General features: G+C 39.1%; 3 protein-coding genes across 3 annotated transcripts in view; all 3 read right to left on the bottom strand.

Moving 5' to 3' along the window:
• Positions 1-260, bottom strand: part of LOC101303772 (REF/SRPP-like protein At1g67360-like) — a 2,570-nt gene extending 2,310 nt beyond the window's left edge. Inside the window, exon 1 of the mRNA XM_004310168.1 lies at positions 241-260. Coding sequence (XP_004310216.1) covers positions 241-260 — 20 coding nt within the window. The remainder of the gene's footprint in view (positions 1-240) is intronic.
• A 339-nt stretch (positions 261-599) lies between these two features.
• The window catches only part of LOC101303480, a 19,928-nt gene continuing 5,993 nt past the window's right edge, over positions 600-14,534 (bottom strand). The window contains exons 9-30 of the mRNA XM_004310167.1: positions 9,820-9,928; positions 8,400-8,456; positions 8,068-8,164; positions 7,906-7,974; positions 7,715-7,807; positions 7,482-7,608; positions 7,330-7,399; positions 7,156-7,197; positions 6,940-7,068; positions 6,750-6,845; positions 6,440-6,548; positions 6,144-6,274; positions 5,966-5,978; positions 5,298-5,368; positions 5,103-5,204; positions 4,701-4,851; positions 4,524-4,600; positions 4,390-4,447; positions 4,121-4,287; positions 2,705-2,767; positions 2,351-2,575; positions 600-1,264 (exon numbers count right to left, since the gene is read on the bottom strand). Coding sequence (XP_004310215.1) covers positions 806-1,264; positions 2,351-2,575; positions 2,705-2,767; positions 4,121-4,287; positions 4,390-4,447; positions 4,524-4,600; positions 4,701-4,851; positions 5,103-5,204; positions 5,298-5,368; positions 5,966-5,978; positions 6,144-6,274; positions 6,440-6,548; positions 6,750-6,845; positions 6,940-7,068; positions 7,156-7,197; positions 7,330-7,399; positions 7,482-7,608; positions 7,715-7,807; positions 7,906-7,974; positions 8,068-8,164; positions 8,400-8,456; positions 9,820-9,928 — 2,515 coding nt within the window. The 3' untranslated portion in view covers positions 600-805. The remainder of the gene's footprint in view (positions 1,265-2,350; positions 2,576-2,704; positions 2,768-4,120; positions 4,288-4,389; positions 4,448-4,523; positions 4,601-4,700; positions 4,852-5,102; positions 5,205-5,297; positions 5,369-5,965; positions 5,979-6,143; positions 6,275-6,439; positions 6,549-6,749; positions 6,846-6,939; positions 7,069-7,155; positions 7,198-7,329; positions 7,400-7,481; positions 7,609-7,714; positions 7,808-7,905; positions 7,975-8,067; positions 8,165-8,399; positions 8,457-9,819; positions 9,929-14,534) is intronic.
• Positions 9,806-14,526, bottom strand: LOC101308635. The gene is made up of 22 exons (XM_004310028.1): positions 14,453-14,526; positions 14,282-14,338; positions 13,949-14,045; positions 13,786-13,854; positions 13,568-13,660; positions 13,226-13,352; positions 13,061-13,130; positions 12,894-12,935; positions 12,678-12,806; positions 12,463-12,576; positions 12,328-12,370; positions 12,174-12,236; positions 11,868-11,998; positions 11,695-11,707; positions 11,542-11,609; positions 11,350-11,451; positions 11,007-11,157; positions 10,835-10,911; positions 10,702-10,759; positions 10,419-10,585; positions 10,169-10,309; positions 9,806-10,065 (listed from the first exon to the last, which is right to left on the bottom strand). The coding sequence occupies exons 1-22, from the start codon at positions 14,453-14,455 to the stop codon at positions 10,012-10,014; spliced, it is 1,869 nt and encodes a 622-aa protein (XP_004310076.1). The 5' UTR covers positions 14,456-14,526; the 3' UTR covers positions 9,806-10,011.

Raw genomic sequence — 14,534 nt, 5'->3', positions numbered from 1 at the left:
GAGAGAGAGAGAGGGGGGGAGGTGGGGTTAGTTTTGCCTCGGAGAGCGTGCAGTAACCGAAATTGAAATAAGACGAGTGAAGAAATTGGCGGGAGTGAGTGAAATTTTAACCGCGGTTAAAACGTTAATGATCACGCGAAATGCGTCCAGGGATACTGTTCTCTAGCATGTAACAACCAGATTCTTTTCTTCACATACTGTGTGTGTTCATTTCTGTACTCTGTAAATTGCTATTTTTACCAGATATGATCTTTGGCCATGATTTTAATTTTTAAACGATCAAGGGAGTGAGAGGCAACTCAGGCAACCATGAAAACCCGTCCTGAGTTCAGATTGCAGCTCAGCAGCTCAGCTCCACGTCCTGAGTTCAGGTTGCAGCTCGAGTCCACGCAATGTTTATGTGTCTCAGGTTTTCCATCTCCGATTATAGGAAGCAAATACAACGAAGACGTCGAAAATTTATGCAGACACAAAGACTTGTAATGAATGGAGACTTCTTAGAAAGTAAAATGAAATAATGCTTTCCGTGGAAAATGACAGAAGCAAAGTTGCAATCAGAAATGATAGGCACATGCTCTTTTATGATCCAAACCTGAAACTGTGAGTGAAAAAGGACCAAAAGATTTGTAGTATTTAGAATTGCAAAACAGGTTGGCTAAACCATTGACATCCATTAATAGATTCAGAGGGGGTCTAGAAGTCATTTACATAGTAGCTAGCTAAGCAGCATTCCTTCATACCCACCATTCCACAAGACCATTCAACTAAGACCATAACAAGAAATTTTAAAAAGTAACTACTTCATTCAGTCGGAATCAGAATCAGAATCAGATTTATGCTCATGATGCGGAGCTGCATCCCCCTTCTTCCCAGCCTTTCCCTGCTTAACTGCTTTGGATATATCATCAACTGGAACCAAGGGCAAATAACCGAAGATGGGATAGCCCTTCACGGTCAAGTCCTTTATGGTATAGTTGTACTTCTCGGACAAGTGAGCAGCTGTTGGTGCAGCCTTCTCTGCCACTTTGTGGATTGGATGGTACTGGTCAAGTACAACCCACAACTTCACAGATTGGTTAAATACAAGCTGCTTAGATTCTGTAGCTGCATAATGGATGGCTGAGCGAGGACCCCCAGTTTGGGCCTCCTTCACGAGTTTTTTGCCCTTCTCCCAAGCTGTCTGGACCAAATAGTGACCTTGGCTTGCAACCTGCTTAGCCAAAGGAGGAGCATGCTTGTTGAACTTGTCAGTGGCTTCATCTACCTGTCAAAGTGAGATTACAACTGTCAATACCGTAACCACAAAGACATATCAAAATTGATACTCAACTGGCATTTAGTGCTTATTTGTTCCATAACTGAAAAGCATATAAACTATAACTTGTTAAACCCGCATCATGAAACACTCAAAAGCCTCTCCACTTGAGTATCAAAGATTATAGAACCATAAGCAACAATGACAAATACAATGAAGATTTCGCAACCTAGCTGTATTTTCAACAAGACTTGGAAACAACAGAATTACAACAACACCTCCTATGAAGTAGCACAAGGGCACATAAACAGAACTTGCAACAGAAACTCAGGAACATATAAACTACGACTTGTTAAACCAGCATCCTTAAGTGCTTATTTCATCACACCAGTAAAGGTTAAAAACGAAAACATGGTATCAATATCTACCATGGCATTCTAGCTCCAATACTAAATGTGAAACTATGGCCCGACTTCTTAAATTACTTTGGACCTACCGAGTATTCCTCAAGGCATTAACCAAGACCCATAAGGCAACATTATAATACCACCATCACAAGAAAAGAACAATTAGCATCCAGATAAACAGCTATTATATAAAGTCTTAAGCAACACCACATTTAAGTAAAACCAAGTCACAAAAAAAAAAAAAAAAAAAACCTCAAATATCACCACCTTCAAACACACCAAACAAACCCAAATATCATTTCCAGCTCCTCTGCACAAACGAGACGCAGAAGACTATAACTTGGCACTTTCCTATACTTTGACAACCCGACTCAAGCTTACATTCTAATTTGTAATTTCCCACATTCCAATTCACATCCAAAGCTGTAACTCACAAGCCAATTAAGCAGAAAGGGCAGCAGGTAAAGAATAAACCTCAACTCCAATTCTAGTCACCTTGATTCACCAAATTCACACTCCAATCAGAATCTCCCTTAGGTCATCGATTCAATTACCACCATAACAATAAAACTCTTTAAACAAACACTCATACAAATTTAATTTGACAAAAAAACATAATCATACAAATTTAATAGTAATTTCCGGATCAAGAAAACATTCTCTCTAATTTTCACAAAAACTTATATACCTTGGTATCAAGAAAGGCAAGAAGATCATCAGGCACGCCCTTGAACTTCTTATAGACCGGGCCCACGACGGTGGTGACAGCACCCTCCACAGTCCCAACGGTCGATCTCAACGGCCCAGAGTTCTGCTTCGCATACTCGTACAGATTCGAAACGCACACCAGCGTCTGAATCGCTGCGATCCTCACAAACCCTAGATGCTTCAGCTCCTTGCACTCCAAATCCTTCTGCACAAAAAATCAACAACAAACCAAAAGGTTGCTTCAGATCCAAGCAAACAATCACACAAACAAATACCACAAAAATCAAATAAAAAAAAAACTCAAAGGTTTAATAGGCTCAAAGAAATCGATCACCTTCTCAACGGTGGCCATGTCTGCTTCTCTAGATTTCTCTCTGAGCGTTTCGGCTTCAAGCTCTCAAAGTCGCCACTGAAAAAATATAGCAAATGGGTTTAGGCTTTGCAGAGGGGAGTTTTATAGTGGCGGAGCTTCTGAAGTAATCTCATGCGTCCGTGTGATCTGACGGTGGGTAGGGGAATCCAATTTGCTTCTTGGGCCCCGCTTTGCGTCAGGGCTCCGAATCACGAGCCGGCGGGTAGCGGGTCATGGGGCCCGGGGAGGTGAGTTTAGCGGTTCCTAGAGGCGGGTCGAAGTTTCGCGAACGACCGACACGTCGCCAATTGTCATTCGAGATTCTCTGAGTGGGACTCGAAATACGACATAAATAGGAGGCGAGTATTGTTGGGTGGAGGCTTTCGATATCAAAAACCTAAAAGGTCGTCGACCTGAGCAATATCTAATTGTTAAGTGTTAAATGTTAAGAATAATCTATGGGCAAGTAGCAGGCTAAGTAATTGTGACCAAGTATTATATCGACCAACTTTATTAGCTTAGATTATCATAATCAAATCCAATGTGTGGTATTTTAGTCCCTACTTACTTCACTAGATTGATATGGTGGGTCAACCGCACTTTTTTTTTATTTTTTTATATTTTATATTAATAATTCACGCACTTTAGTTAGTTACGAGGCTTAAAATTATCAGTTAAACACTTTAAACAACCAAACCACAACTCACAGACAATAAGTTAACCACACTTGATGTAAGCTCATTTCTTCCTTATTGCCTAGCTTCCAACTAGTACCAAAGACCCAACTTCTTTATGTACCATTGACAAATGTTCATGTCCTTCTTGCCTGTTGTTGACAAAGACAAAAGGCTACCAGTCCCCCATCTATTACCTCTCTGTAGTTCAAATGCTTACAACATGTTTGCTTAACTATGGTTATGAGTTATGACAGAACTTTCCCACTTGACATGGGACAGCTATAGGTTGAAAGTTGTTGACAATAGTGCAGTACAATGCTGTGGATCTTCAGACGGCTTGAGATCTCTGGCGCTTTGCGTACTGAAGAATAGGCTCCTTCACCTACAGAAGAGGAAAATGAAGCGTTGTCAGGTTGTCGCTACGCATTGCGCTGGTGTCTGGTGAATCACAAATGGATTAAGGGTCATATTGGTACCGTGCTTGTTTTTCTGGAACGCTTGCCTTGGGTGGACATACTAGAAATCACTCTGTCCCCATCATTATAGTGGTTTGTGTTGCCAATTGTTCTGGTTTCATCATTTCCGTGTGCAAAGCTCTCTCTCGAAACTACTGGCTGCACGGTTGGTGTAGAAAATTGTGTTTATCAACAGTTCAATTGCATAAGAAAATAAGCATGAAATCAAAGGGTTAGAGGGTAGGATTTGAGTACTAAGACTTTACCTGAGCCCTGCTTGTGGGAGTGTTTCCCTGCCCCGTTGTCTTTGAAGTAGTCTGCTCACTCTTATTTAGACTATATTCCTGTGAATTAAGCCTTATTTTCATGCGTGTGAGATCTGATCCGATCGAGTGGAGCACACCACATGTGGATGTGTCTCTCTGGTTACTTCCTGTTAAGAAAAGCATTTGTTAGATATAAAATGCTGATGTCAAGTAACAACCACTAGAGGCTTAAACTCAGTTTAAATGCATAAAAGCTTCAGCTCTCTCACCCATTGAATGAAAATCTAGATGACTTGACTTGCTTGGTGGTTCAACGTTGTCAACATCCTGTCCAAGGTGAATAATATCAGACAGATAATAGTGTAGAATGGAAAAGATCTCTTGACATGTTTAACATAATTACCATAGCATCGTATTTCAAAGCTTTCTGGACTTCAATAAGCTTTTTCTCTGTAACAACAGAACGGATCACACGCTTTCCTGGTTTCAAAAGTAAATGATTTCAGCAAGTTGGACATAACTTTATCCAGCATAAGATGAGGACAAACTTTTTCAACTTGAAACTGCACAAGTTACTCACCTAGCCTTCCGTTGCCTTTAGCTTCAACAAAACCTTCTTGTGTCATTTTATCAATCATCTTGCGCACTGTGTTCTGATTTGCTTCTCCTCCGAGCTTGTGCTGAAGCTTTGGAACTGACACATACTGCATGGGAAGAGCATGACACAGCGCCTGCAGTAGAAAAGTAAAACCCTCAATGAAATTGTATAAAATGCTTGTTTCTCACAAATATTTAATGTATATATGCTCTTCGTCACAACAGAAACTATTTACTCTTGTACAACAGACGGCAGTAAATTTATACAAACTTACAAAGTAATTGATGAATTAGCAGCAGTTTTGAAGTTCTAGTCATAAGGCATGTGTAACGAAATTGATAACTCCACATAAACAATTATGATAAGGGCAGGCATCACAATCACCTTCATGTACATGTGATCATTAGACTTGGGAGTTTTGTCACCAACCAGGATTGCTTGACCATTAATTTCTTGTTTTACCACAGTGAACTCATAATCAGACTTCTGCATGGTGAGAATTTCAGGAGGACAATTAGTTTGACTCCAAAGAAAGAAAAAATGGACTTGAAATTGAATAAAAAGAAGGGAAACCAAAACCTTTTTGATAATGTATGTGTCCCCTCCAGTTTTTGATAGAGTGCCTTCCACAACAAGCTTGTCCATAATTTCTGTATTACAGATTTACAGCCAAAAAGAATTGAGAACAAGCTAATCTTTGTAAAAATCTTTTAAAATAAGTACAATACAGCAGCCGGTCTATGTTCATTCTATAGTGGTTAAGTCCCTAGGATCTTTACTTAGACTTTACGATATAAGCAAAGATAAAAACAAATGAGCACAGAAACAAACACAGCGGAATTATAGTGGTTTAGCTATAATTAGCCTACGTCCACTTTGTGATCTCTCTTGAGAGAATCACTAGCACTATGGAGAATAACAACTTGATTACAAGTACTTATTGAAATCCCTATGCTAATCCCCAACTCCCTGCTAGATCTCTTATCTCTCTATCACTCTTGACTCTCTAGGTTTTCTGTCTCACCCTTAGAGAATCCCCCTGCGGCTCCCTATTATAGGGGCTGCTGATACAATAAGATTTTTAGGACTCCTAAACCTAGCAGACAAAATCCTAACAGATCTTGAAAGATTACTTTCCTAAAACTTATAGAAAATCCTCTTTCCTTTCTAGACTAAGATTTTCCTGCTGAATCCTTAATTTCCAAATCATATCAACGAGCCAAAACACAACACATTCTTCAGATTACCTTCAGTTAGAACCTGCATACAAAAATACAGATAACCAGTCAATAGGTTATACATCAAAGAATTATATATCAGACAATAGAGCAGGTGAGATTACAAAATATTTAATAAGCCAAATGTATCAACAGTCAGTATTTGGCACATATTTCCGGCAGAGAATTCAACAGTTGGAATCCTTACCACTGAAATGTCTGGAAAATTTGAGAGAACATCAGTAAGTTTAACCGTGTCAAGATGGCAACTATTGATCCAGTCCTTTATCCGGGAATATTGCTGTTCATCTTCCTCTGGATCCTGAGTACCATCTGTAGCTGTATAGTTATCGAACAGATCATTAGCCTAATGTAGCTGTGCAAGAAAATCACAAAAGAAAGGTGATGAAAACTGATAGCTCAGACTCCTAGTTAAACGCATTCTTTTCAATATCATTCTCATGTGCTGATGGTCAGCTAAGTAAGACATGATTGATTTATTACCTTCATCATCCATGGAATCATCTTCCTGAGGGATGCCGTTATCTTCCTCTGGTTGACGCTTAGCTGTCAAGAGAACCGTTATTACTTTCACCAACAACTCAGACCAAAGCTACAATTATAGTACAAAGGATAAACTATACATACGTATACAAATATTACCAGCAAGAGCAACTATATATTGGTCCTCTTGTGATTGATTAACCTAAATTGTAACAAAACATATTATGCTTATCAGTGTGGGCACCATTAAGTGAGCTGGAAGCTCTAAAGCCAAAGTAGATGCAAGTTGAGTTCATAACATCGGTTTTACCTCACTGTCAGATTCAGAAGAGTCATCCCTTTGCATTGAGTCATCATCTTGAATATCATCATTTTCATCCTCACAGGGATCAAGCACACTCTTTACCTGTACAGATACTGAGTTATACTAACTTAATCCGGCACATGAATGGCGAACCCTAGTTTCTTGCATTCCAAAATAAAATTCCTATAACCCCTACCTTGAGAGCTAAGACAAGATGCTTGCTGTTTACATTCCCAACCTCCATTTTCAAAGGATTCTTGGTCCATAAGTTTCGAGTTTCTTCTTCTGTGCAGCCTCTGAAAAATGGAGGCTCATAATCGGCTGGCTGCAAATTCAGATAGTTTGTCACCTTCTGGTACACAAAGCACATTTAATACAACAAGGCATGAAGCTGGAATATGCAAAAGCATACCGTCACATCATCATAGTATAGAAGTTTCATCAGTATGGTGCGCTGAAACAACGACAAATCAACTATTATACATCTGATATACCAACACACGCTAAGGGATTCTAGAACATTGAAAGATAGCTAATAACGTAGACAGCTGTGCAATATTATAACTAAAACCAGGTTCAGGCTTACCTCTTCTGGCATTCTATCCAAAGTTCTCATCAGCTGAACCAGTGTGCGGACCATTTTACACGCAGAACTCCTGCACGTGAAACAGTCTCAAATTCAGAAACCAGGACTCAAAAAACAGGATGATGGAATCTGGGAGTTTCGGTTCAAGTTACCTCATCTGGTTGGGAGTAATATCTGTTGTGGAGTTATACTTGAATGTTCCACCCTGTTTCTTATTCCCAGAACGATTGATATTCATTGACACCTCCTGGCTATCAGAATTTGAATAGCTGAAAGAAACTGCAGGGCAAGAGAAAATCATTTCCGTCAAATCAGCATTGACATTCCAGTGTGGTGGTTCAACATAGGAGGAAAATGGAAACATTGAAGTTTTTTCAAGCCTTACATGTGTATTCCTCTATCATTGGCCCTTCAACATCTTCACACACACAGAACAAAAGCGTTTTCAGGTACTTCTTCTGCAAGGCGTCATATACACCTGCCAATATTTTCATCAGTAAAACAAAATAAAAAAGGAAAAGTGAGAGAACATCAAAACTGTAAGCTCATTCAAATCAGTAAACTCCGATTTCATACCTTTCTCCATCCAATCAATAAGTCTGCGAGATTCTTTATCCACTGGCATTAGCTTTTTGATCTTCATCTCTGTCGAAGATGCCAAAATCGCAACGAAAATCACAAACCAAGTTTAACAACAGAAAAAATAGCATCAAAATCTACTTTACCAAACAGATCTACCTAAAGCAGGAACAGATTTATCATTGAAATACTTCTCCGGAAAAAGGCCTCGGATGTAACTGATATTGAATATAGCGATGCGAAGCAGGTTCCTCGTCTAAAATCCACAGCAAACAATAGAGTATTCAGACTCAAACTCATAGAATCATAGCTCAATTCCTCACAGCAGTCATAGAAAATTCAACAGCATATGAATCTAGGTTTTCTTCAACAAAAAATTCAATTCCACAGCTAAACACTATGTAAAGGAAGACTGAATCGGCGAGCGGTGACTAGAAACAACGACGAAGATTTCTATGACTACGATCTAAAAGCGAGCGATGGTTGCTTACCAGAAGAAGCGAGTCCTGCTCGGTAATCTCCGCCTCCTTCAGTTTCTGAGCCACAACCTGTAAGCATTGCAAGAATATCAAGTAAAATAGTGAGATTAAGACTGAATTAACCTTCAAAAGCAGTACGGCTCAGATCGACGAAGAGGATAAAGGAAGAGCTCAGAGATCTTCCGAAGGCTTACCATGGCTTCAGATCTTTGTCGGAGAAATGACAGAATCGGAGGAGCAAGAGAGAGAAAGAGAAGAGAGAGAGAGAGAACTGCGTTTGGGTTAAAGCGACGGAGAAGTTTGAAATGAAGTGAGAGGAAATGGGGGGTGGTGTTTGGCGGGACTCCGAAATTTAAGCGCTCTAAAATTTGATCACAGTTTATTACATGTACAAGTTGTCCAAATGCCGAAAGCGTGACTCTACTCTCGGAAGTCAAAACTATGCCAGCTTCTAGATGTTACGGTTGGTTATGGTGAAATGCTTTATTGAGATAGAAACTTTAGAAAATCCTTTTTATTTTTTCTTTTCTTTGTAAAACAAAAGAAGGGATACGAGCTTCTATTTAAAACCTACATGATATCTCGATTTTTTATAAATTAGTATAACTTCATAAGAGTTTTTAGTGTCAATTTAAGATGTTTCGTGATAATGTTCAGCCTATTTTAGTGTCAAATGTAGCCACCGTACTTCTTTTGATCCGTAAGGAAAAAAAGAGTGTCACCATTCACTCCGATCTTGAGTTTGTAATGAAGTTTTTCTTCTGCTTGACCAACATAATCGGTCGTGATGGCTTTCGCCAAGGGAATGAATCCGACTCTTCCACAAAAAAGGGAGCTTCTGTTCATACAGAATTGACGCCTCAAAACACATGTAGCTCTCTGGTTTTCGAGTTCCATACAAGCCATCTTCCACCACAGCGAGCATCTATCTTCAAGTAACACCCACCATGTCTCCTCACCTCCTTCTTTTACCGACTTTGTCTTCATATTTTCAATATGTTGTTGTCTGTTTACCTTAGAACAATGAGCTAAATACTTTTGTGTTAGGGGCTAGTTTGAACACTAAACTATGGTTCAAGTTTCATATATAATGAATCTCTATGTTTTAGTTACTCTTTCTATGAAAATTATACAGCGCACCCGTCCATCTCCGCCGTCCATTTTGAAAAAGTCAAAAGTCCGCGTCAAATGGACGGCGGAGATAGACGGGTGCGCGGCGCACCCAGGTGCGCTGAATACGCTCTCCTCTTTCTATGCGATTGTTCTTTGGTGATTTGATTGGTGACTGAGTGGATGTGGAGAAAATATGGGCGTCAGTGTGGTTTTGGGGTTAAAATCAGAAGTGCCAATATGGAATCGATCACAGTTGATTCATTGTTTTCCAACCTTTCCCAACTTCAATACATTGATTATATATAACATTAATACTAACAATACCAGAAGTGCCATAATTGGTGTAAAAATCGACTAAGGATGACTTAGATGTCTGTAAGACTGTATCCTTAATCCTACTATAGTCACCAGTCACCCACAAAAGTGTACTAATCCAAGTTCAACAGGTAGTTAAACATTAGCAAAGAAGAAGCATCCTATGGTAGGCGGCATCTGCAAATTCCAAAAATTTTCAGACGGCTTGAGATTTCTGGCGCTTTGTGTACTGAAGAATAGGCTCCTTGACCTACAGAAGAGAGAAAAGATTGGATTTTCATCAGTTCTATTGCCTGTGATAAAAATCAGAGCAAACCATTCTATCATGAGGAGGTTGAATCATAGTATCATACCATGCTTGTTTTCCGGGAACGCTTGTCTCGCGTCGACCTACTACTGCACATCACTCTCTCATCTTCATCACAGTGGTTTGTGTTGCCATTTGCTCTGTGTTCATCATTACCAGGTGCAAAACTCTCTCTTGAAATTTGAGGCTGCAAAGTTTCCGGAAAACAAATATTAGTTTGAAGTGTAAACAGCTCGGTTGCAGAAGAAAACTAACACGAAAATGGAAGTTTAGAAGCCTCAGTACTAGACATTCACCTGAGCCCGGCTTGTGGGGGTGTTTCCATGCTCCTTTCTCATTGATGTAGTCTGCTCACTCCTCATTGGACTGCATTCATTTGAATTAGCCCTTATTTTCATGCGTGTCAGATCTGATCCAATGGAGTGGAGCACACCGCATGTGGATGTGTCTCGGTAGTTACTAGCTGATAACAAAAGCATTATCTAGGTGTGAGTATTAAGTTGGTAATGTAAAGAACCAGGTGAACCACTGGATGCTTAAACACAGTTTTCGTGCATAAAAGAACTTGTGCTTTCTTACCAACTGGATAAAATCCTTGATGATTCGACTTGCTTTCGGGTTCAGTGTTGTCCACATCCTGTTCATCATACAAGGTCAGAGAGCAGTATAGAATACATTTCAAAAAGATATGCAGACATGTTTGCAACTATACCATTCCATCATAGTTCAAAGCTTTCTGGACTTCAACAAGCTTTTTCTTGGTAATATCAGAATGCAGCACACGCTTTCCTGAAATTAATAGTAAGAGGATATGATTTGATTATACATAAGTAACTTAGACACGTAAAAGCTTTTAAATGGCTCAAACTGAACAGATTCCTCACCTAGCCTTCGATTTCCCTTGGTTTCAACAAAACCTTCTCGTGCCATCCTATCAATCATCTTGCGCACAGTATTCTGATTTGCTTCTCCTCCAAGCTTGTTCTGAAGCTTTGCAATTGACACATACTGCATTGGGAGAACATGATACAGTGCCTGCAATAGAAAAAAAAATGTCACCTAAAATAAAATTATATAACAAAAACTTGTATCCTCCTAAGTGGAACATAATGTAGTATCATCATTCAATATACAGACTACAAAATAATTGATGAACAAGGAGTAAATTTTCAAAAATCCTAGTACATCATACAGACATAAATATGACAAGACAGGAATCACAATCACCTTCATGTACAAGTGATCATTGGCGTTTGGAGATTTTTCACTATATGGGACTACTTGATAGTCCATTTCTTTTTTCACCTTGATGAATTCATGGTCAGACTTCTGCATTGTGAAGTTCACAAAGAAAATTAGTTTGACTTGAAAACAAGAAACAATGGGAAGAAAATTGAAACAAAGAGAAGAGGAAAAGACCTTCTTCTTGTAACTGTCTTCTCCAGTTTTTGATAGAACACCTTCAGCAACAAGCCTGTCCATAATTTCTGCAGTCCAACCAAAGAGAATATTTATAAACCTCAAAATAAGTAAGAAACGCAGCAGCAGGTACAAGTGCATTCTTCAGTTTACCTTCAGTCAAAACCTGCATGGAATAATACAGAGATGGAGTCAGTATACAATAATAATCATACCCAATAGACCAAAGAACAGTTGAAAGTACAGCATATTCTGTCAGCCAACTGTACCAACAGGCACTTTTTGGTACAGATTCCAGCAAAGAATTGAACAGTTGAAATCCATACCACTGAGATGTCTGGGAAGTTCGAGAGAACATCAGTAACTTCAACAGTGTCAAGATGGCGGCTACTGATCCAGTCCTTTATCCGGGAAAATTGCTGTTCATCTTCCTCTGGATCCTGAGTATCATCTGTAGCTGAATAGTATAGAACAGTTCATTAGCCTAATTAATACAGCTGTATAGGAAAGCCGCAAAGGAAGGAATTGTGTAGTAAAACCCATATTAGCTGATTAGTTAGCTCAGATTCTATGTTTTCACTCTCATTCTCATGTGCGGATAAGCTAACTTAGACATGTAATGCATTTATTACCTGCATCATCCATGCTGTTTACTTCCTGAGGTATGCTGTTATCCTCCTGTGGTTGTAGCTTAGCTGTCATGAAAACCATTATTCCACAACTCGGACAAAATCTTACAGGAAATGGGAATTATAGTAAAAGGGCTCATAAGTCTGCAACCCTTACCTATGGGAGCAACTATATATTGATCCTCTTGTGATTGGTTAACCTATAAATAATATACAAAACATACCATCACTATCAGTGTTTGCAGCGTAAGTCAAAGTAGATAGTTGATTAAACTCAAAACATCAGTTTTACCTCACTGTCAGTTTCAGAAGAGTCATCCATTTGCATGGAGTCAGCTCCTAAGCTCACTTCATCATCTTGATTATCATCATTTTCATCCTCACAGGGATCAAGCACGCTCTTTACCTGTATAAATAGTTAAAATACAAAGTAACACTAACTTAATCTGGCACAGGAATGGCGAATCTTAATTTTTGGCATTCCAAAATATATTCGTTATTCCTTACCTTGAGGGCTAAGACAAGATGCTTGCTGTTCACATTCCCAACCTCCATTTTCAATGGATTCTTTGTCCATGGGTTATGAGCTTCTTCTTCTGCACAACATCTGAAGAACGGAGGCTCATAATCTACCGGCTGCAAATTCAAAAAACTGCGTGAGCTTTTGGCACATTTCATTAGATAAACAAAGAGGAGCATCAACCAAAAACACAAGAGGTATACCGTCACATCATCATAATAAAGGAGTTTCATCAGTATGGTGCGCTGAAAAAAACACGAAATCACAAATGGTAAATTATTTACCAAAGCGGACAAAGTCTTCTTGAACATTGCATCAAGGCTAAAAATGAACACAGCTGTGTAGGAACTAAAACAAATTGTACATGTACCTCTTCAGGCATCCTATCCAGAGTTCTCATCAGTTGAACCAGTGTGCGGACCATTTTACAAGCAGAACTTCTGCACAGTACCAAAATCCAACAGATTCTGAAAATTATAACCAAACAACAAGAGAATAAGAATGAAATCTAATACAAGTTTGAACCAAAAGTCACCTCATCTGGTTGGGTGTAAGCTCTGCTGTGGAGTCACACTTGAATGTTCCACCATGCTTCTTGTTCCCAGAGCGACTGATATTCATCGACACCTCCTGGCTCTCGGAATTCGAGTAACTGAACGAAACTGCAGGTCAAGAGTAACATGAACAGATCAATTCTCTAAACAAGCACAAACTAGTTATCAGTCACTTTGGAATACAGTTCCTCACACCGAATAGTACTTACTATATGAATTATAGCGGTTTCTAAGAGCAGTAAGCAGTATTAATAACAAATTGCCTCACCTCATGTAGAATTTATCAAATCTTAAAGAGAGAATTAAGTTGCAGTAAGCCTTACATGTATATTCCTCTATCATTGGCCCTTCTACTGCTTCACACACACAGAACAAAAGTGTTTTCAGGTACTTCTTCTGCAAAGCGTCATAAACACCTACAAGCATATGAAATTATTAATTATGAACAGATTAACAGCCAAACAAAACTAAAATCTCATGAAATTAAAGAAAATCAACACCGAAAACCTCATTGAAATCAATGTACCCAGGCTATTCATACCTTTCTCCATCCAGTCAATAAGTCTGCGAGATTCGGCATCCATTGGCATTAGCTTTTTGATCTTCATCTCTGTTGAAGAAGCCAAAATTGCAACCAAAATCAACAACCGACTTCTAAAGTACGGCTAGTAACAACGAAATCTAATATACAAAAACAGATCTACCTAGAGCAGGAACGGATTTATCATTGAAATACTTCTCCGGAAAAAGGCCTCGGATGTAACTGATATTGAATATAGCGATACGAAGCAGGTTCCTCGTCTAAAATCCACAGCAAACAATAGAGTATTCAGACTCAAATTCACAGAATCATAGCTCAACTCCTCATAGAAGTCATAGAAAATGCAACATCATATGAATCTAGGTTTCTTCAACACAAAATTCAAATCTACGGCTAATCTCTATGTAAAGGAAAACTGAATCGGCGAGCGGTGACTACAAACAATGACGAAGAGTGTTCTATGACTCCGATCTAAAAGCGAGCGACGGTTGCTTACCAGAAGAAGCGAATCCTGCTCGGTGATCTCCGCCTCCTTCAGTTTTTGTGCCACAACCTGTAAACAAAATTATGAACTAACAGTGAGATTAACAGTGGATTAAGCTCTAATACGACCAGAATGTCGAAGATCGCTAAGTATAAATTAGCTTTGACAGAGATCTTAGCTCACCATTTTCAGAGAAAACTGAGAAAATCGGAGAGAGAGAGAGAGAGAGAGAGAGAGAGAGAGAGAGAGAGAGAGAGAGAGCGTC

The sequence above is a fragment of the Fragaria vesca genome, unplaced genomic scaffold (genome assembly GCF_000184155.1).
Source record: "Fragaria vesca subsp. vesca unplaced genomic scaffold, FraVesHawaii_1.0 scf0513160_u, whole genome shotgun sequence".
Classification (NCBI taxonomy): domain Eukaryota; kingdom Viridiplantae; phylum Streptophyta; class Magnoliopsida; order Rosales; family Rosaceae; genus Fragaria; species Fragaria vesca.
The sequence above is the reverse complement of the archived record's forward strand: the minus strand, read 5'-3'. Positions and strand labels throughout refer to the sequence as shown.